Source organism: Salvelinus sp. IW2-2015, linkage group LG28 (genome assembly GCF_002910315.2).
Source record: "Salvelinus sp. IW2-2015 linkage group LG28, ASM291031v2, whole genome shotgun sequence".
NCBI classification, from domain to species: Eukaryota; Metazoa; Chordata; class Actinopteri; order Salmoniformes; family Salmonidae; genus Salvelinus; species Salvelinus sp. IW2-2015.
This window is the reverse complement of record NC_036868.1, coordinates 12530993-12553714: the sequence shown is the minus strand read 5'-3', so window position 1 is coordinate 12553714 and position 22722 is coordinate 12530993. Positions and strand designations below refer to the sequence as shown.

Sequence of the window (22722 nt, the reverse complement as noted above, 5' to 3'; positions counted from 1 at the left end):
GTGGAAGCCCGACGATCTGGCTAGGGTGTGGAAGCCGACGATCTGGCTAGGGTGTGGAAGCCCGACGATCTGGCTAGGGTGTGGAAAGCCCGCGATCCGGCTAGGGTGTGGAAGCCCGACGAGCCGGCTAGGGTGTGGAAGCCCGACGATCCGGGCTAGGGTGTGGAAGCCCGACGAGCCGGCTAGGGTGTGGAAGCCCGACGATCTGGCTAGGGTGTGGAAGCCCGACGAGCCAGCTAGGGTGTGGAAGCCCGACGAGCTGGCTAGGCACCCCCGGTTTCATCAGTGGAACGCCAGTACTCCCCGATGCTTCGTATGATGGCTGATGCATTCTGTCACATGAGTTGACGCTGGAGAGACGAAGCAGGTACAGGGAGTCAAACATTTAATAAGGAACGGACATGGAACGAGACAGGAATAGCATAAGCATACAAGAAAACAAAGACAAAAAACAATCAATGCATCAGCAGGGAACAGAGCAAGGGAACTGACAAATATAGGGGAGGAAATAAACAGATGACGAGTGAGTCCAGGTGAGTCCAATATCGCTGATGTGCGTGATGAGGGAAGGCAGGTGTGCGTAATAGATGATAGGAGTGAGTGAAGCAGGGCAGCCTGGCGCCCTGAAGCGCCAGGGGGAGGGGGAGGGGGCGGGAGCAGACGTGACAATAATAACCATCGTTATGTTTGGAGGAAAATGGGGGAGGCTTGCAAGCCGAAGAACAACATCCCAACTGTGAAGCATGGGGGTGGCAGCATCATGTTGTGGGGGTGCTTTGATGCAGGAGGGACTGGTGCACACACAAAATTATGTGGATATATTGAAGCAACATCTCAAGACATCAGTCAGGAAGTTAAAGCTTGGTCGCAAATGGGTCTTCAAAATGGACAATGACCCCAAGCATACTTCCAAAGTTGTGGCAAAATGGCTTAAGGACAACAAAGTCAAGGTATTGGAGTGGCCATCACAAAACCCTGACCTCAATCCCATTGAAAATTTGTGGGCAGAACTGAAAAAGCATGTGTGAGCAAGGAGGCCTACACACCTGACTCAGTTACACCAGCTCTGTCAGGAGGAATGGGCCAAAATTCACCCAATTTATTGTGGGAAGCTTGTGGAAGGCTACCTGAAACATTTGACCCAAGTTAAACAATTTAAAGGCAATGCTACCAAATACTAATTGAGTGTATGTAAACTTCTGACCCACTGGGAATGTGATGAAAGAAATAAAAGCTGAAATAAATCATTCTCAAATATTATTCTGACATTTCACATTCTTAAAAGAAAGTGGTGATCCTAACTGACCTAAGACATGGAATTTTTACTTGGATTAAATGTCAGGAATTGCGAAAAACTGAGTTTAAATGTATTTGGCTAAGGTGTATGTAAACTTCCGACTTCAACTGTATTTAGGCTGCAATCTGAGGTGCAGTTAACTCTAATGAATTTATCCTCTGCAGCAGAGGTAACTCGTGAGTCTTCCTTTCCTGTGGCGGTTCTCATGAGAGCCAGTTTCATTATATCGCTTGATGGTTTTTGCGACTGCACTTGAAGAAACGTTCAAAGTTCTTGAAATCTTCTGCATTTACTGACCTTCATGTCTTAAAGTAATGATGGACTGTCATTTCTCTTTGCTTATTTGAGTTGTTCTTGTCATAATACGGACTTGGTCTTTTTCCAAATAAGGCTATCTTCTGTATACCACCCCTACCTTGTCACAACACAAATGATTGGCTCAAACGCATTAAGAAGGAAAGAAATTCCACAAATTAACATTTAACAAGGCACACCTGTTAATTGAAATGCATTCCAGGTGACTACCTCATGAAGCTGGTTGAGAGAATGCCAAGAGTGTGCAAAGCTGTCATCAAGGCAAAGGGTGGCTACTTTCAAGAATTTATTTCACATTTTTTTGGTTACTACATGATTCCATATGTGTTATTTCATAGTTTTGATGTCTTCAATATTATTCTACAATGTAGAAAATAGTAAAAATAAAGAAAAACCATTGAATGAGTAGGTGTGTCCAAACTTTGGACTGGTACTGTAGGTTTTTTCAAAACGTTATATGATATGCTAAAGTGGGTCCGCATATATGCAGCAAGATGTTAAAACAATATCAGTCTACAGGTAACTGACAAAATAAAGGAAACACCAACATAGTGTCATAATAGGGAGTTGAGCGGCCAGAACAGCTTCAATGTGCCTTGGCATAGATTCTACAAGTGTCTGGAACTCTATTATTTGGCGTTTGGTTGATAGCGGCGGAAAACCCTTGTCTCAGGCACTGCTCCAGAATCTCCCATAATTGTTTAATTGGGTTGAGATCTGGTGACAGAAAGACAGAGACACACACAGACACACAGACACACACCCTTTAAAACCCCTATGCTCCTTTGAGACACATTTTTCAAAGTCACTGAGATGTAGCCAAAATAATAGGCAACTGGGCATTTTTATACATGACTCTAAGTATGATGGTATGTTAATTGCTTAATTAACTCAGAAAACCACACCTGTGTGGAAGAACCTGCTTTCAATATACTTTATAACCCTCATTTACTCATGTTTCCTTTATTTTGGCACTTACCTCTATATGGAATATCAGAGAAAACACATCATTTATCTCTTACTTTGCATAGTGCATTGCACTTCAAATACAATACACAATCTTAACATTGCCAAAAGCTTAAAGGAAAGGTTGCTGTCTTATGTTAGGTCTATAAAGTGCTATAGATATTCTGTGACAGAACACTGAGCCAATCACGGCGCAACTAGAGAACATTACCAACCCCTACGCTCTGTATTTTCCACTGGCTGCCCCACCACCACTGACATTTTTTCTATTATTATTTTTTAATTATTTAAATGTAACCTTTATTTAACTAGGCAAGTCAGTTAAGAACAAATTCTTATTTACAATGACAGCCTACCCCGACGACACTGGGCCAACTGTGCACCGCCCTATGGATCTCCCAATCATGGCCGGATGTGATGCAGCCTGGATTCGAACCAGGGACAGCAGTGACACCTCTTAGCATTGAGATGCAGTGCCTTAGACTGCTGTGCCACTCGGAAAGCACTGAGCTGGGCTGAAACACCTGAAACACCTTTTGGAGCTGCCTTATTCAAAAAAGCAAAAAAGAGGCCATGTTTGTATGCAGCTTTATGAACTCAATTATTTAATTTTTTATATTGTTTGAAAACTGATATATGACACACATTCATGCCAAAATAACATGCAACACATGCAACATCCTCTTATTTTTTGCAAAAAATGTGGGGCTCAAAACGGGTCACCACTGGGAAGGAGTTAAATTACCATTTGATATTTGCATTTTCTAAATGGATTGGCTGGGGTATTAACTTGTAAAATCCTGATGATGACCATGCAATTAGATGGAAAGTCCAATTTACCTAATGTAATGGTAGGCGACCTATATACATAATTGAATGGTTCAACCTGAATAGGTGCGCTTGATTTAGATCGCACCGGGTTAGTTTGCCCTTTGGAAAAGCCTATTCATCATTTGGTAGCTCACTAGGCGAACCCCACTCACTCGGCGCGCCAGGCAAGCTCAATCAATCGTCCCTCGTGCCCAGGTGTAAAACTCCCTGGTGATTTCCCGTTTGACTGCAACAATGGTACGTTCCTAAACCTTAAATCCCTCTCAAGCATGGCTGATTTTGGCAGGTGGCAAATATGGCACTTCGTGAGGGTAGTTGGGAGGATGAGTTGCAGGGACAGTTCTCGCTTTTATCCGCTACTTCGTTCGAGGTCAAAGAAGAAAGTGAAGACACACATGGAAGCTCCAACACGGGGATACTAGACTTAAGTGACGAAGTCTTTATTCTCATCCTACGTCGGCTGGATCCCACGTCTCTCTTGAGAGTTGGGAGCACCTGCCGAACCCTGTTTCGAGTTTGTTCCTGCAACTCACTGTGGACAAGACACTTCCAGGTAATGTAAATGTAAACTGCCCGAAATTTGCTGATCCTCTTTTGAATGAAGTTGGTAGGTTATGCATTGCCCAAACTACAGACTTACAAGGTAATGTAATTTAACCAACATTTGTATATATTACTAGTAGTTACAGGATATGTACTATGTGGTGTAGTACATAGACCAACTTTAGCGATACTGACTTTGACCTCGATTCGCGGACAGTCTCTGAATGTGGAAAATGTTCCGTACATTTTTTTTCTTCATTAAGTAATCTAACAATGAATGTATGTTGCGATATTTATTTCAAGTCTTCTCTCATTGAAAGAGACTGAGTGTCTAGCCCAATATCGGACTAAAGGCCTTTACCTTAACCTTACTCCTTATTGTCCAAGGTCCTTACATATTCTGTTTAACGGCGAATTGGCCCAGGAAGCCAATACAAATACGGGAATCGATCATCTCTTTACAGTTTTAATAACATAAATCCTTTCTACTTTTCGATCACATAATCATTTCACAATTTAAGTTGCAGAGGACAGTAGTTTTCAGTGGCAACACGTTTGTGGGGTCGTACTAATTATCCATCTGCGTCTTTTTGGATAAGCAGATGGCTAATTAGCACAGGTAGTCTGTTTTCTGTAAACAAGTGCTGTAACATGGAAATATGGCCGTGTGGGAACCCTAACCATGTAAAGGTGTCAGTTGAACCGTTTTGGGGAAAGTATTTCTCGATGAAATGAGGTTCTTATGTTTCCCAAACCTTACTGCATGCAATGTCTGTTAATGTTCAGACCCAGCGTCAGGGGTCTTAAAGCTGCAATTCGTAACTTTTTGGGTGATTTACCAAATTCACAAGTTAAAGCTCGGTGTTTCTTATTAAAAACAAGTATAAGAAGTGGTAGATCTGTGTGCCATTTCTATGCTTTCCATTAAGTTTAGTTTGTCTTAGTTTTGGTTAATGGAAAAGATTTCAGTGGTTTAGTGTAGAGAATCATTGGACCATCTTGCTTGTTTTGTCACAAACATTAGTTTCAGCACCCAGGAAATGGCGGTGTGAATTTTGCATAGTGCATCTATAACAAAAATCCCCTGTACAGAAGACACCATGGTCCAATGACTTATGTTTAATGTAATGGAACTGAGCCATGATTAAGGGCTAGTGGGTGTCCACCCCGATGTGCTGCATGTCATGAGATGCCTTTCTAGGTCAATGAGAGAAGATTTACACGTTTTTGGATTACTTCGCTCAAAAGATCTTTTGCATTTTCTCAATGCGAACTGGACATGGACATTTTCAGACTCCTATTTCTATGAATTGAGAATGAAGACTGTATCTCTAAGGTTAGTCAAATTCTGTTCTACACCAAACAGTAAGAGTTCTGTAAATGGATACAAAATCTTTGGTTAAATCGTATCTGGTCTAACAATCTGTAGCTAGCATTGCACGTTCACGAGGCTTTCTTCTCTACGCAGACCTCATTTGGAGTCCAGTTTGCCACCGCCACCTGCTCCATCTCTGCCAAGAGTGCCTTCCGTTTGATCTTCATGTGGCGAACTCTCTTTAGAAACCTGTACTGTAACCGGTCTCTTCAGGAGAAGCTCTTTGCAGAGATCCCATTCCCACCACACAAGTACTGGGTCCAGTGGCTGGTTCTGGAAGAGACTGTTCCTCTGCCCTCCGTGAGACTGCCTTGCACCGACATAGAGAGCTTATGGGGAATTGAGAAGGAAGTGTTGGAAGGTAAAGTCCAAGGTGAGTTCATTTATTTTAGTAAGATGTAAAGCCATATTTATATTAGCAGTTTGGCTCCTAGGAATTTCCCCCCCCCCCCAGACCATCAAGCTTCTGAATAGCTGCCACTAGTCAGCTACCTGTTCCCCTTGTCCCCCTTCCTGCATCACCCCAATCGTCATTTAACATGTCGCAGTTGAATATATGTATATTTTGATTGTTCTTCCCTTTGACCTGCATTGTTGGAGCTCGGCGCTTAGGCTCTTCACTGTAGCCTGCACATGTACATCTGCAACCCTGTGCATGTGACTAAACTCCCTGAATCTAAATAAAGTTTGTCAGGTAGTGGAGGAATGTTGGTCATGTTAATATTGCAACTGTTTTGTTCTTTGGCAGAGGAAGATGAGGATGAGGGCAGAATGCTGAAGTTCGAATGGAAGGAGCTGTATGCCTTGGCTCTTGAGCACCATGGAAGCATTGCCAAGGTTTTCCAGCATGTTCTCAACCAACAGAGCAATGGTAGGTTGTATGGGCCATACCACTTTTAGCTTTTCATTAGTGCTCTTTGTTCAGTCAATACTCTGTTAATTTGCTAAAGGTGGGTTGTTGCTGGGATAATTAAGATTTGTCTGCTTTCTACAACCAGTTATGAATTGCAATCTCTTTACGGTGACTGCAATGTGACTCAAAGGTGGTACTGTCCTTTATTGCCAGCTATGAGCCTGCTGCCATATTGTTATTCAGATTGACTTTTTGGCAGTGCAGATGAAGGCTCCTGACTGTTGTGCTGTATCTATGGCCAACTTATTTGTGAATTCTGTCCAGAAACATAGCTATTCCCAATGGGTAAAGAGAAGGTTCTGTTATTTTTTTAGAAGTTGACACCACACCTATAAGCATTGACTTTATTTCATCTTCAAAACAGAGCTCTGATCTTACTCATCATACCCATCTCTTGAATGTTGTACTGGGAAGCACGAAATTGCCATTTACTCTGGGAAAACCTTTTTGAGCCATATCCTCTTGCTGGATTTTGGTTTATGATGGAAGACATCAAGGTAAAAAAGTATATCCTTTTTTTTGCTCTGCTGAGCTGCTTCAAAGTGTTTTTATCAGCTGATATGGGGAGCAGAAACTAGACACATGGTTTCAGTCTGAGCTGTCTCCCTCTGGATTATAAATCATGTTTTACCCTCTGGACTGAAGCCCTGCCCTTTGTATGCCATCTGAAACTAACAGCCTAAGCCTATAGGTAGGGCAGCTAATGGCCTTCAGGCCTCCCTTACTTGTATCTTATGATACAGTAGAGTTTGTAATTACTTTGGTAAGTGGCAGACGGGCATTGATCTGTGTCCATCGATAAATGAGTCATGTTTTTGGGCTCAGCTGGCTTTAGATGTATTGGAACATAAATGCAACTTTACCCCTCGACACAGTGCATCCACTTGAGCTAAAGGTTTCTACCCTGATGTGGACTTCTACCCTACCAGACCACTGTGAGCTGGAGGCCATGTTCAGTCAGTACAGCCAGTGTCGGTTCCAATGGCTCTTCACCTACTGGTTGTTCCGCCAGCCAGCGCCCTTCGACAGGCAGCTCAGGGCCATCTACCTGCAGTGGCAGAAGCACAGCAAGAGGAAGGTGGTGTCCTGGGGAGGCACGTTGTGTGACATCAGGTACCTGGCCTCATTGCATCACATCACCACCGACTACTGGCGGGGCAAGCTGGCCCAGGGTGACGAGACTGTGGGTAAGTAGCGCTTTCCGATATTGCTCCTCGCCCCACTTTTATTCTGCTTTGTGTTAATGTTATGCACAGTCATGGCACACGCTCTCATTTGGAGTGGATTAAATCTTTAGTTCTGGATTTGTTTTAGGATGGTGCCCCCTCAGGTCATAAATATACTTCAGTCATTATGGTTATATTCATTTTCTATGCCTCAAGAATATCATACCATCTTGATTTCTAACTTAATGGTGTAATTTCTTTAAATTATTAATTGGACCAGTGAGTACAGGTCAATGAATAAGCCTCTCCATGCAATGAGGCTCTTCAATAGAATGTTACCCTGTGGTGCTCTGTACTGACAGGTCTTGTACAAGGCCTGTGATCAAATGGCTCAGCATGGAGCTCTCACGGCTGCTGGTATCTAGTATCTATTCTCCTTTCTCCCAGGAATTCAGACAGTGGAAAACTATTTCTCCATGTGCAAATCCCTGGTGGCCTGGATTTTAGGGCGTGACTGGGGCAGATTGAAATGCAAAAAGGTATGGTAAAGGACTGTTTATTCTGCCCTTTAATGACTTGGTGTCAGGCAAAGTGAGTAGTGTACCTACTGAAATGAGCGCACAAGCTGTGTTTTTGTCATACTCAGTGTTTTTAGCACCATGCTGAAAAAATCTATACAAGTCATAGGTGAGACACCTTCAGACTGCTTGTATACAAATTACATTTTGGCATCTATTCAGTAGTCGTTAGTATTCCATCAGTGTGCATATCCTTCCATTAAGCATCTCCAGAGCATTAGCTCTGTGCTGGTGATTTCACAAGTCACAGATTGAACAGGCAGCAGGAAGCTCGCAGTCTTATGTAATGGGCTGCTAAATGTATTATAGACATATCAGTGATGTCCTACTCAATTACACTTCATGTGTGAATCCAGCTAAGCTGCTACAATGCACTAGCAATAGTAAAGGACTGTGTTACCAAGAGAATTGGTAACATCAGATTGGCACATAAACTGCTTATGTAAGCAATTATGACAGTTTATTTTCTCATCTGGTTTACTTAACGTATAGAAATGGAAAAGCACTTGTGAAAGGTAAACTCAGTGACATGTTGCCATGAGCAGCACCTCAGATTGAGATGAGTGATGCAAGACTCTTGTCACACTATCTGCTGATGTGCACAGATTTGCATCACTGTTACAGCATGGTAGCCATGTAGTTGATCCCCACGCTTCAATGCTCTTAGTAGGGAAAATTGACACAATGATGTTTACCCTCTGTCTGTCATATTGCAGAGTCTACTGTAATTTTTGTATGACCGTAGCCTCAATGACATATTATCCTTTATAACTGGTTTTAACTCCCCTGGTCCATAATCCCTTAATGATGGGATCACTTATTAGCCAGTTGTATTGAATTGTTGCCTGCTCAATGTTTACGTTGAAACTTCAGTGTTTCTATGAAATGTTTGACTGCTTTCTCTTAAAATATATTTAATCTCTGAGACTAACCTGGTAAAGGGGGACTATGTGGACACCTCTTCAAATTATTTTATTCTTCTATTTGTCACACCTGTTGCTGACCGGTGTATAAGAGCTCAGTGATTTTCAACGTGGCACCGTCATAGGAGTGGCGTACAGCTCACCACTAAGACTCTGGAGTGATGACTCTCACTTCCCCATCGGAGTACGATGGACTAATCTGGGTTTGGCGGATGCCAGAGGAACGCTACCTGCCCCAATGCATAGTGCCAATTAACATTTGGTAGAATAATGGTATGGGGCTGTTTTTCATGGTTTGAGCTATGCCCCTTAGTTCCAGTGAAGGGAAATTAACTCTACAGCATACAATGATTTTCTAGATTCTGTGCTTCTGCACAGAGCCCTGACCTCAACCGAATCAAACACCTTTGGGATGAATTGGAATGCCGACTACGAGCCAGGCCTATATACCTATATACCTCACTAATGCTCTTGTGGCTGAATGGAAGCAATCCCTGCAGCAATGTTCCAAAGTCTAGTTGAAAGCCTTCCCAGAAGAGTGGAAGCTGTTAAAGCTGCAAAGGGCAGACCAACTCCATATTAATGCCCATGATTTTGGAATGAGATGTTTAAGTTTGTCCACAAACTTTCGGTTTGCTCATGTGTTTTTGTATTTCAGCTTCTGGCTGAAATAAAACTTGTAGTGTTGGCTGCTTTTAAGTGTTAATGTGTTGACTGAGTGCAGGTGTATGAGGACACGCTGGAGGGTGTGTACCTGCTGCTGAGGAGGGAGATGCAGGAGACCCTGGTGGAGCACGAGAGGTTCTGGCAGGTGGCCAAGGTCCAGATGACCCGAGTGTGCACCCTGGAGGAGACTGCTGTAAACTATGTCAACTGGAAGATGATTGAAACACTGCCCTACTACAAGTATGTGTCTGTTCTAAAGTTTGGGCTGCATAATCTGGATTTCAGATTCTTGAGGGAATATGGGATTACTGGTTGTGTTTGGAAGAAAATTGTTAACTAGAAAAGCCTCTTTACCTCTTAGCAGTCACTGCTTGACTACAATAATCTTTCCAATTTTAAGACTCATTGGGTTTGGCTGATTCTGGGCTACCTGATGTGAATTTGTCCTGTGAGGTTGTGATTAGCTAGAAAGTGATTCTACTCTATTAAAAGTGAGTTTCACTACTTGAGGGGTGTGCTGCTGGTATGCTCTTTGACAGGGCTTTGAAGCTGGGGGAAAAAGCAGTGAGTATTGGGGCACTGCTGGTAGCTTCAAACACAGTGCCCGCAGCACCCAGCGCTTTCCACTGTCAGTCGATGATCTGTTTGAACTTCAAGACCGCTCATCCCCTCGACCTATACAGTGAAGTTCATCAGAAGCACTCAAACCCAGAGCTCAAATTTTTACCCCAGAGATGAATGACATTTTTCAAAATGGTGTTTTTCCCCTGCCTTAAGGGATGAGGAGCTGAAAAAGCCCTGACTGGCTGCAGGACAATTTAATGACTGTTTGAGAATAAAAAGCCTTTCACAATGGTAATATCAATGTAATATTTAAAATGCCCTTAGTATTCAGAGCCTGGCCTGGTGAGTCATTTAATATTCTGATAATCTGCTCCCAAATTTAAGGCTTTGGAGAGAATGGGTTGTTAGCATAACTTGCGTTCTCTGAAAGTTACTTTGGCCACAGCACTTTCCTCTGACATTGCAGTAAATGTCCCTAGTGATTTGGGTGTTTTTGAATATAATGAACAGTTCATCGTTCTAAGATGAGAAATTGCCTTCATGGCACTTCACTGTTTTCTTGCACATGCTATTTTCCAGCCTCTATGTGGTTTGATCATGTAAAATGTGTCCCTGCTTCTAAAAGAATGATGCTCAAAGAAACTGAATACTCTTTCCTTGTTACTCCAAGGGGTCTCAATTCAGGGCCACCCACCTATTAATATCTGCCTTCTGTTTCACTCTTCACTTTTAATTTATAGCAGGAACATTAGGAATTCCATGCTTTCTGTCATTCATTAATATGCATTTAATTTTAGCGAGATTCCCATTAGAAATGGCTGAAGTGTATAACTCTGGCCATCCCTCAGGCTGTACATGGTGTCAGGCAACATGGTGTACCTAGACCACGTGCAGGGCTTCCTCCACAGGAAGTGGCTGGTCCATGACTGGTTCTTCATGAAGGAGAACACCTGGGTCAGACAGCTGCTGCCTGGTGACCTCTACCCTCTCCTGGAGTTTGACACCAAGATCTCCCAAGGTATAGTAGGACCTCTGTTCACCTGTATATATCCATCCGATCAGCCACAAGGTTGTGTTCTTCAGTATACACTGAGTGTACAAAACATTAGGAACACCTTCCTAATATTGAGTTGCACCCCCTTTTGCCAAAAGCGTTCCACAGGAATGCTAGCCCATGTTGACTCGATGCTTCCTACAGTTTTGTCAAGTTGTCTGATGTCCTTTGGGTGGTGGACCATTCTTGATACACTGAGTGCGGAAAACCCAGCAGCATTACAGTTCTTGACAAACTGGTGCGCTTGGCACCTACATAACCCATTCAAAGGCACTTAAATATATTTTGTCTTGCCCATACACACTGAATGGCCCACATTCACAAACATTTCTCAAGGCTTAAATCCTCCTTTATTAACCTGTCCTCCCCCTTCATCTACACTGATTTGAAGTGAATTTAACAAGTGACATCAATGAGGTCATAGCTGTCAGTCTGTCATGGCAGGTGTTATGTTTTGTATATTGTATACCCCCTACCACTGAATCAGCCACATAATGTTCTCTGGAGACTCTGACGCTTAGATTTCCCTCTTTCTATTGAGTTCTTCAACGCTGTCCTTTCTCATTTAGGTTCTTACTATACTTAATAAAATCATTGCATTTGTATTTTGAGTTCCAGTTCATATAAGGAAATCAGTCAATAGAAATAAATTCATTAGGGCCTAATCTATGGATTTCACACGACTGGGCAGTGGTGCAGCCATGGATGGGCCTGGGAGGGCATAGGCCCACCCAGAATAAGTTATTTTACAACAAAAGGGCTTAATTAGACATAAATAAACAGTTCCTTGATATGCCACACCTGTCATGTGGCTAGATTATCTTGGCAAAGGAGAAATGCTCACTAACAGGGATTTTAACAGATTTGTGCACCAAATTTGAGAAATAAGCATTTTGTGTATTRAATGTCATGTCTAAGGTCTCTTGTGTAGTATTGTGATTTGTCTATTTTTAATCCCTGTCCCTGCAGGAGGCCTTTTGCCTTTGGTAGGCTGCCATTGTAAATAAGAATTTGTTCTTAACTGATTTGCCTAGTTGATACATGGGACCAACATTTAATTTATTTCAATATAGTTTAACTTGTAGTGTTGAGGCAGGTTTTTCAGCCTTAAAGGACTCTTTTCAATCCGCATTACAGAAGTTCAGGTTTACAGCCTGATTGCCTTTAAATTGAAATGTTCCTGCTTTAGACCACATTCATGTTAAAAGCTGCATGTCAGCTCAATCTGAAGTCACCACTACATGTCTATYGTGGAATCTGTAAATCTTTAGACTGAATAGAGCCATACATGACGATATTGATCATAATCAGTATTTGATAGTGACAAAACAAATGTTCTTGGTTGGCATGCATTTCTCCTGTACATCAGGGGGAAATCCCCCTCCATGCATTCAGGGTGGGAGGTATTGACTGCAAATRGTTTGACATTTAACCTGGGCTGTGCTACAGTCATCCATCCACTGGCCCTGGCAGGTTGTCAAAACACTGTAAAAAGCCTTAATTAGGATTTAGTACCTGGGCCTGCCCACAGCTGTCTGACCCATGGGCCTGATCATAGATTGACACACCCAAAGGGGCCATTTGTCTTGTTTACAAGCTTCAAATGGCTTTGCAGGTCTGTTCCTTATGCTGCACCTGTAGTTCTTCAAATACACACAGCAGCTAACCTTTGTTTTTACACTACTCACTGTATTAGTGTTCCTAGGAGGGTGGATCTGCCAATATGGTCCTGCTCTATCCCGGTTTGGTTGGAAGATATGGCGTTTGCATGGCTTTCAGTGTGGTTGACTTGTGGTTTGTGGGGCTGTCTTATGTTGCTGTGTCGTTTCCAAGGGTATAGTTTGATGCTCTACACTTTTGTGATGTGGTCTACTGACTGCAGGGCTATTGTCTGATACGGTGTCTCTTTACAGACAGCCTGCATGGAGACTCCATGCCAGCCCAGTTGAGCAGGGTGCTCTGGCTGTACCTCCACTCTGGACGGACACTCTACCTGGAGGCAGTGAAAGGCCTGGTGCTGCAGTGTGCTCAGGCCAGTCTGGGCCACTTCTGCAGCCTCTCCCCTGGCGCCTCCGTTCAGCCCCATGTCAGCTAGCTGGCTAACACAGATTGACCACCTGACCACTCTGTTTTAGAGCCTCTACGAGATGTACAGTACCACTTTTTTCTATACTGGATCCAGTGTCCACAGTGCTTTTCACTTTTTACTGTATTTTATCACCACTTAGATTTTAGCTAGTGCTGGTGAGCTGGAATCTAGATTTTAAATGAATTTTTAAACTTTAATCTTTAATGAAATGTAGGCTATTGATGTACATTGTAGAAACCTTGTTTGCTGTCATGTAATTACTCTACAGCCAACATTTGAGAAAAGCCATTGAAGTGTTGGCATTTATCAATCATTCTCAAATGGTGGTAAATTTATTCAAAGCCTAACAATTCTTGGCCAAATAACAAAGGCTAGAAACTTAACAGTGCTGGGTTGCTGTATAATGAATAAACAACTCTGACAAACTTTCTTCTGATTTGTCGTTTCTAAGTTGTAATAGAGGTCGACCGATTTTTCAACTCCGATACCGATTAGTCAGCTTTTTATATATATATTTGTAATGATGACAACTACAATACTGAATGRACACTTAACTAAATATAATACATCAATAAAATCAATTTAGTCTCAAATAAATAATGAAAGTGTTTAAATAATGCAAAAACAAAGTGTTCAAGTGCAATATGTGCCATGTAAAAAAAGCTAACGTTTAAGTTCCTTGCTCAGAACATATGAAAGCTGGTGGTTCCTTTTAACATGGGTCTTCAATATTCCCAGGTAAGAAGTTTTAGGTTGTTTATTATAGGACTATTCTCTCAACCATTTTGTATTTCATATACCTTTGACTATTGGATGTTCTTATAGGCACTTTAGTTTTGTCAGCCAAATCTCAGGAGTTGATAGGCTTGAAGTCATAAACAGCACAATGCTTGAAGAGCTGCTGGCAAACGCAGTAAAGTGCTGTTTGAATGAATGCTAACGAGCCTGCTGCTGCCTACCATTGCCCAGTCAGACTGATTTGATATAACAGACTTAATTATAATAACACACAGAAATACGAGCCTTGGGTCATTAATATGGTCAAATCCGGAAACTATATAATTTAGACTAGAAACGCTTTATTCTTTCAGTGAAATACGGAACCGTTCCGTATTTTATCTAACGTGTCATCCCTAAGTCTAAATATTGCTGTTACATTGCACAACCTTCAATGTTATGTCATTATGTACAATTCTAGCAAATTAATTACGGTCTTTGTTAGGAAGAAATGGTCTTCACACAGTTCGCAACGAGCCAGGCGGCCCAAACTGCTGCATATACCCTTACTCTGCTTGCACAGAACGCAAGAGAAGTGACAATTTCCCTAGTTAAAAGAAATTCATGTTAGTAGGCAATATTAACAAAATATGCAGGTTTAAAAATCTATACTTGTGTATTGATTTTAAGAAAGGCATTGATGTTTATGGTTAGGTACACTGGTGCAACGACAGAGCTTTTTTTTCGAGACTGCGCTTGTTAAATCACCCGTTTGGCGAAGTAGGCTGTGATTCAATGATAAATTAACAGGCACCGCATCGATTATATGTAACGCAGGATAAACTAGTAATATCATCAACCATGTGTAGTTAACTAGTGATTATGTTAAGGTTTGTTTTAAGATGTTTAATGCTAGCTAGCAACTTACCTTGGCTCCTTGTTGCACTCGCCTAACAGGTAGTTAGCCTGCCACGCAGTCTCCTCGTGGAGTGCAACATAATTGGTGTCCAAAAATGTTGATTACCGATTTGTTATGATTAATTCATCGGTCGTGTGTRATAGCAGAGTATATTGGCCTAGAGAACACTCAAACTGTTATAGAAAAATATTTTATTTGCAGTCTGTACAAATGAGTCACACCTTTAAATGGAAAAATACTTAACACTTTTAGGAACATCGTATATAAATAAACTTTTTGGCATTCATAAAATCTAGCTGCAAAACTAAGTGTAACATTACAAACAGATATTCCTATGTACAGTAAAGCCAACCAGTGGCTCCTAGTCCAGTGCAGACAGCCATGACAACCACACCTGTTTCCCTTTAGATGAGCATTTATAGACTCTCACAGACCTACACATCACAATGGATGCTGTGCATTGGAGTACATTCTTCAGGTTTCACAAGAGCCTGCTATGGCCTTAATTTACCTGAGTGGCTATATTTATTTTGTGGCTATGGCTTAGCATAATTGTGTAATCATACAGTGTGACGGGTAGCCTCTTATTTACAAGATGCAGAATAGTTGTCTCCAGACCCTGTCAATGGGGAGAAACAGGAGCTCTTACCTACTGCATAGATTAAAAGGCACAGAACAATAACATGTCAGATCTGCTACTGAATGGGAGGCGCTAGCTGGTGCATGTGACATTGCATATTAGTTTCCATGTAACGCTTAGGACTAGATTCAATCTATATTGCTGAAGACCTGTGCAATTTAAAGGCAATGTTCGCGGAGACTGGAATCATGGTAAATGTTGTATATCGGCCCAATCGGAAATTACCTTTCAATGCCGCTATTACTCGGCTCTTCAGTGGTATGGTTTGAATCTAGGCCGAGTCAACCTTTGTCCTTTATCTTAACCTGCCAAAACATTTAACATAGCCCATGTTTCCTTTCTAAGATTGGTAATACAACAGTATACCCTACAACTACATTAGTCTAAATTGAGACATGCAAAATATACTTGGCTCTAAACTGATTACCATTTTGAACCACTTGTCACCAGGATAAATTACAATATCTGTAGAAATGTATACCTTATAGCTTGATCATTTGAATCAGCTGTGTTGCGTTAGGGCAAAACAAACCGGGACTCCTGAGGACTGTTTGAAACCCTGCCTTATAGCAAACAGTAATGTGTTGGTTGTCATGACCGGCTTGCTAAAATTCACATTCCAACTAGTTTGAGATGAAGCAAGAGTTCCTATGACAAATAGTGGGAACAGCAATCAAAGTAAAACAGAATGTGAACCAACGATTATTCCATGGATGCATTATTCTAGAGCCCCTCTGTGGTTGGAGGAATATTCCTCGGTCAACTCAATGTTTAACTGGCGCCTATATTGACAATGGATTTATACAAATAATGAGTCAAGTCCCAGTAGGTAATGTGGGCCTATACTGTAGAAGTGCTGCCGTGGTGGTTTTGCATTAGTTCTAGTCTCAATCAAATGGTGTCTATGGCTGTGTTTACACAAGCAGCCAGATTCTTTCAATAATTGATCTTTTGACTAATCAGCTCACCAATTAGTAGAAAAATGATCGGAATTGTGCTGCCTATATAGATGCAGCCTATTGAACTCCTGGGAGGCAGTATTAAGCCCTGACCTAACCAGTCAATCTGAATTTGTAAAAATTCCTGAATTTAATTGTTAGAAAAACACCTGAATATTACCTGATGCTATTATGTTCAACACAACAGCAAATAATATGAAAGGGGTTATTGCCATTCATTTTCATTAAAATATCTATACAAATAACCAGTCTGGGGCGATCCACATCACTGAAATCTTCCATTGTAAACCATTCATATCCCAAATAGCGAACCACTTGCACACAGAAGAAACACCCATAATAACAAGGAACCGGAAATGCTGAAATGGAACAGAAGCAGCTCTCTTGGTTGGCCAGTTTGTGTTGTGAAAGTGTGGGCATGTTGTGGAGCCAAGGGAAGAAGTGCCACAAGGCAGTTCCGACTATAGACTATGGGCAGCTGCTGAGAGTTCGGGGAGTTTGTCTTTGGACAACACACGGCGATGTGAGAGGAGAGCTATGGGTTGCCATTGGAAACAACTTAGGATGAGGACAGCTGATTCGTGGAGAAGCTATCACACAGAGGCACTTGACAGCACAGCAGTGAGTCAGTTTCCTACTGGCCGGTGAGATTGTGTGGGAGGGGCCAAACACTCATACTCCGTTCTGTGAGGGCAGGGCCTCCAGGTATAGGTCTCTGTGCATGAAGCAATGTACATGATCATGCAGGAATTCATTCTATTACACAGGAAGCGCAATTGACATTTGAAAAATCAAAACATCCTATTCTAAGACTTCCTTGTAAACTTGATTCACAGCTTGATCCTACATTCAGAAAGCTGGAGCTAGATACCTCCATGTAAAACTGGATATAAATAAAATACAGCATTGACAGTACCTAGTTTCTTATTCCATTTTAACGCTGTTCTTCCTGGTTTTCCTCCAATAGGATTTTTCCTACCCTCACTGGCTGTGACACAGAAGCCCTGGGGAGTGGGCACGCCGTCGCTGGGCGTCAGTGCCCCTCATGGCGGGTGTGTCATTGCGTCACACAGTTTTCGCCCATGTCCTGTGCGTATCGGTCAGAGATGGCGGTGCGCAGGTCCTCAATTTCCTTCCTCAGCTGGCCAACCTCCAGCAGCTTGGCCCGCAAGCTGTCCTCCACCAGAGCGTTGTCATTCTCCTCCCCTGACATGCTCATCGCTATGGGGGTCAGAGAGAAATACACCGTCAATCTGATGGGGCTTTAGCTCAAATCAACCATGGCAAGACTTCAAATTCTGTCAATGAGCATCGTGTGACTGAGTGTGAAATACGCTAGGTTTTGAGATGAGTGTTTGTATCTTCTGTCAGTGTTTTTTTTTTTTTCATGCTGTGCGATAGGTCGTGTGTGTGGGGGGAGTACTCCAGTGAGGTTGAAGGGGGGGGAAAGTGACCGCTCTTATCTAGTTCAGAGTGAAAGAGTGTACAGTCGTCAAGAATTACACATTAATTTTCAAAGTCTGCTGCCTCAGTGTCTTTAGATATTTTTGTTAGATGTTACTATGGAATACTGAAGTACAATTACAAGCATTTCATAAGTGTCAAAGGATTTATATTGACAATTACATGAAGTTGAGGCAAAAAGTCAATATTTGCAAGACCTCTGCAATCTGCCCTGGCATGCTGTCAATTAACTTCTGAGCCACATCCTGACTGATGGCAGCCCATTCTTGCATAATCGATGCTTGGAGTTTGTCAGAATTTGTGGGTTTTTGTTTGTTCATCCGCCGCTTGATGATTGACCACAAGTTCTCAATGGGATTAAGGTCTGGAGTTTCCTGGCCATGGACCCAAAATATTSATGTTTTGTTCCCCAAGCCACTTAGTTATCACTTTTGCTTTATGGCAATGTGCGCCATCATGCTGGAAAAGGCATTGTTCGTCACCAAACTGTTCCTGGATGGTTGGGAGAAGTTGCTCTTAGAGGATGTGTTGGTACCATTCTTTATTCATGGCTGTGTTCTTATGCAAAATTGGGAGTGATGTCACTCCCTTGTCTGAGAAGCAACCCCACACATGAATGGTCTCAGGATGCTTTACTGTTGGCATGACACAGCACTGATGGTAGCGCTCACCTTGTCTTCTCCGGACAAGCTTTTTTCCAGATGACCCAAACAATCGGAAAGGGGATTCATCAGAAAAAATGAATTTACCTCAGTCCTCAGCAGTCCAATCCCTGTACCTTTTGCAGAATATCAGTCTGTCCCTGATGTTTTTCTTGGAGAGAAGTGGCTTCTTTGCTGCACTTCTTGACACCAGGCCATCCTCAAAGTCTTTGCCTCACTGTATGTGCAGATGCACTCACACCTGCCTGCTGCCATTCCTGAGCAAGCTCTGTACTGGTGGTGCYCAGATCCCGCAGCTGAATCAACTTTAGGAGACGGTCCTGGCGCTTGCTGGACTTTCTTGGGCGCCCTGAAGCCTTCTTCACAACAATTKAAGTTTTTGATGATCTGATAAATGGTTGATTTAGGTGCATTCTTACTGGCAGCAATATCCTTGCCTGTGAAGCCCTTTTTGTGCAAAGCAATGATGACGGCACGTGTTTCCTTGCAGGTAACCATGGTTGACAGAGGAAGAAATATGATTCCAAGCACCACCCTCCTTTTGAAGCTTCCAGTCTGTTATTTGAACTCAATCAGCATGACAGAGTGATCTCCAGCCTTGTCCTCGTCAACACTCACACCTGTGTTAACAAGAGAGTCACTGACATGATGTCAGCTGGTCCTTTTGTGGCAGGGCTGAAATGCAGTGGGAATGTTTTTGGGGATTCAGTTCATTGCATGGCAAAGAGGGACTTTGCAATTCATCTGATCACTCTTCATAACATTCTGGAGTATATGCAAATTGCCATCATACAAACTGAGGCAGCAGACTTTGACAAATATTAATTTTCATTCTCAACTTTTGGCCACAACTCTACATGTATTCAGAGGAGCTTGTTGTTGTGAGCTGACAGCCTAATTCCCCCTCTGTTTTCTTAGGGAAAAGAAGTGCATCCTACTGCCGACAGAAGTGGACAGAAAATGCAGAATAGAATAAGGAAAACAATTAAGAATAGGTGGGACCAAACATCAATTTCAAAAGGAGTTCAAGTAATTTGACATCACAAAGATGGTTGGGAAGTCTTAACTGTAAGGTAGCTAGTGAAGTAACGTCTTCCTCAGTGGAAAAACCCAATTACTGTTGATGCCCGAAAACTATGAAGTAGATATTCAGAAGCCTATAACTGAGTAGATAGGATAGTCCGAGGAGCTAATGTTGGGTTTGCATATGGCAGTAGTTCACGGTGGGTGGAGGTGTGTGTGTGTGTGTGTGTAGATAGGAGAGGCTGGGTTTCAATCCGATCACGCTGTCGGCAATGCGGGTTTTAAAGGCAATGTTTCTGTGTTTGCGGAGACCATTCACTGTAAAATGCTGCGTTGTCGGCTCAATTGAAAATGACCTTTTTAWATGGCGCAGTGTCCAAAGCTGCGATCGGATTTGAATCCCAGCTTAAGAGGATTAAACCAGATGTATCTACTTACATTTGATGCCCAGTAGCAGTGCCAGGTTGGGTTCCTTGCCCTGGGCCCTCTGGGTGAGGATACTACAGAGGGCCTTGAGGTCAAGCAGACACAAGGACATCTCCTTCAGCAGGGGCCCTGCCTCTGGCCCCTTGCCCCCGCAGCCCTGACGAATCACCACGCCATCCTCCACCTGCCTTTGGTTCTGTAGAAACACACGTAGCTTAGAGACCAACACTGGGTTTTATTATCAAACACCATGCTAATGCAGCACAGCTCAGGAGTGTTCACAAAATCCCCCAAATATTAAATTTGATTTTTGCGCCAGTTCAGAGTAGATCAAGTGTTCCTGAATTGAGACATACATTGGCTAAATCCTTTTGTGCTGAAAAGCTTCGTTATTATTCTGTCGCTGCCAGATTGCATTTATTAATAAATACACATTGTAAAATGCTGGAGGGAGTGTAGCCACACTCAAATTATTTTGTGTTATAACATGACAGCCATACTATTATTTCTGAACAGAAGTGGATTCGTCCATTGAGTGTATTTTTTACATTAAAACTGAACTTGAGAGGAAGAACTGCTGCAGAGCTGCCGCTGGCATCTAAAGCAGTGTGTCTCCCTGTGTGGATCATCAACACCCTCTCCATGGCTGGGCTTTGAAACAAGAGTTAAAATATACACTTTCAAATGAGTCTCTAAATGTCTCACAGAATACCAAGGAGAAAATTAGAATAATAATCACCATCATTATAACTCAACAGGATAACAAGGTATCATAGCAACACCCACAGAGGTGGCCGAACGGTAGAAGTTGCTGCAAAGTCCTTTTCGGGCGGATTATCCAACTTCCTGCTCTCCCAAAATGGAGGCCATTTCACCACTAAAGGCTCTCTCTTTCACCTCAGTATCATCTCTATGTAACTAAAGGCACCCACCCATGTGGCTCAGATTCCCATTGGGGACTAGAATGAAAAAGTGTGCACTCACTACTAAGTTGCTCTGGATAAGAGCGTCTGCTAAATTACATGAATGTAAAAATGTAACGCTGGGAGTCAAATCTCCTCACCTCTCAATCGCTCTACACAGTGCTGGAGGGAACATAAATACCCAGCCTCCAACATTCACGAGCCACACAGAGCAGTGGAGAGCACGGTCAAATTAAAACCAGTGATCCTAGACAGGGCGCTGTGTAGACTACCTCATCTCGTCATATCTCTCTGTCCCTTCAGACACGAGCTGCCTGGGAGTCACTGCAGAGCCAGGCAAGGTCAGCCAACAAACACTCCTCCATCCCTCTCTCCAAACCAGCGACCTTCCCTTGTGGGAGCCAGGCGGAGGAATCTTCCAGATGATAATTGCCTTTTGTTTCCCTGTCAGAGGGATAATGTATGGTGCTGGGGTGTCAGCCGTCTGTGTGTGTGCTCTACCGCTCCTATGTACAGGACACACACATTACCGCCTGCATGAATTCAGACCTTTTATCACCAGGCTCATCCTCACCTTGAGACGGGCGGGAGAGTTGAAAAATGACACCATGAATTCTAATTGGGTCCGTGTGGTAGTGGGGGTGCTGAAGGGGCCATATTGGGTTATTCATGACTCTGCTGCTATGAAAAGATCTGAGGACAAAAAGGGCCTGTAGAGGAACAGAATGGTGGTGAATGGACTTCTCCATCACCATTAAACCTGGGACAGAGAAAACTGTCTGTCAGGATGTAGGGTGGAGAGAGAGAGAGGAAGCTACCAGCTACAGTGGATACTAGCTAGCTACCCCACTCTAGCCCTGGGTTGGAAAATCTGAGAAATAAAAAAATGTCTGCTCCAAAGAATAGTTCTACTTTCTGTGGTAGTCCTGTGTAGCCTTCTTTATTTGAACATGTTTGAAGAGGCAGCGTGGGGCTGGTTACCTGGTGGAGGGTGTCAGCGAGTGAAGCCAGGTCCTCGCCCTGTTGCTGGAGCTCTTGGGAGAGACATCGCTCCTTCTGCAGCCTCTGCTCTACAGCCTGCAGCAGAACAATAAGACAGCCGTCACATACTGTATAATGCTCTGATGACAGTGATGACTCATCATCATCCCCACCACTGACAGACACAAGGACACACATACAACATGACAACTACTACAACAGCGGTTGATTGAAGCATACTGTTGACCCAAATGAAGTCTAATAACAGGTAAGGGTGTAACGGTCCACATATTTGTACCGAAACCGTTCGGTATTGTGACCTTGATTCGGTCTGCACTGTGAACCAGAAAATAAAAGCACTAGGCCTATAGGTTATGCCTGCACTGCGTTGTATGCCTCTTGAGTAAATCTGAGCTGAATTTCTTTCAAGCTATTCTGTTAAAACAAGATCCTATGCGCACGTTGTAATCAAAATTCAAATCTTAATTGGTGCATTTCAAACTGTCCTTTTGTGGGGCACAGCCGGGAACTAGTTCTGTACGATGGTGAGTGGTGGGGTCGATGAACCAGGAGGATTCTCCATCGTTTAAATCTCCAGTTTGGGAACATTTTGTCTTCCCAGTAGGTTACAACGACGATGGACAGAGAGAGTATGTCTCCACTGCCCAATGAGAATAGCATATGCAGCTGCCAACACCTCAGACATGTTGATACATTTACTCTGACAT

At 42.8% G+C, this 22722-nt stretch overlaps 2 protein-coding genes across 4 annotated transcripts in view; one reads left to right on the top strand and one right to left on the bottom strand.

The window, feature by feature from the left end:
- Positions 1 to 3575: 3575 nt before the first annotated feature.
- On the top strand, positions 3576 to 13706 carry si:dkeyp-114g9.1 (F-box protein). 2 transcript variants are annotated; one of them, XM_023973638.2, is made up of 8 exons: positions 3576 to 3962; positions 5421 to 5700; positions 6076 to 6198; positions 7116 to 7427; positions 7854 to 7945; positions 9632 to 9813; positions 10986 to 11155; positions 13105 to 13706. In XM_023973638.2, the coding sequence occupies exons 1-8, from the start codon at positions 3705 to 3707 to the stop codon at positions 13284 to 13286; spliced, it is 1599 nt and encodes a 532-aa protein (XP_023829406.1). In that variant the 5' UTR covers positions 3576 to 3704; the 3' UTR covers positions 13287 to 13706. The 2 variants fall into 2 exon arrangements, with proteins under 2 accessions (XP_023829406.1, XP_023829407.1); XM_023973639.2 differs by having other exon boundaries at positions 3578 to 3962; positions 7170 to 7427.
- A 1384-nt stretch (positions 13707 to 15090) lies between these two features.
- Positions 15091 to 22722, bottom strand: part of LOC111954269 (centrosomal protein of 85 kDa-like) — an 82034-nt gene continuing 74402 nt past the window's right edge. For both annotated transcript variants that reach the window (XM_023973859.1, XM_023973858.2), the window contains exons 11-13: positions 21995 to 22090; positions 20103 to 20286; positions 15091 to 17736 (exon numbers count right to left, since the gene is read on the bottom strand). In XM_023973859.1, coding sequence (XP_023829627.1) covers positions 17573 to 17736; positions 20103 to 20286; positions 21995 to 22090 — 444 coding nt within the window. In that variant the 3' untranslated portion in view covers positions 15091 to 17572. The remainder of the gene's footprint in view (positions 17737 to 20102; positions 20287 to 21994; positions 22091 to 22722) is intronic.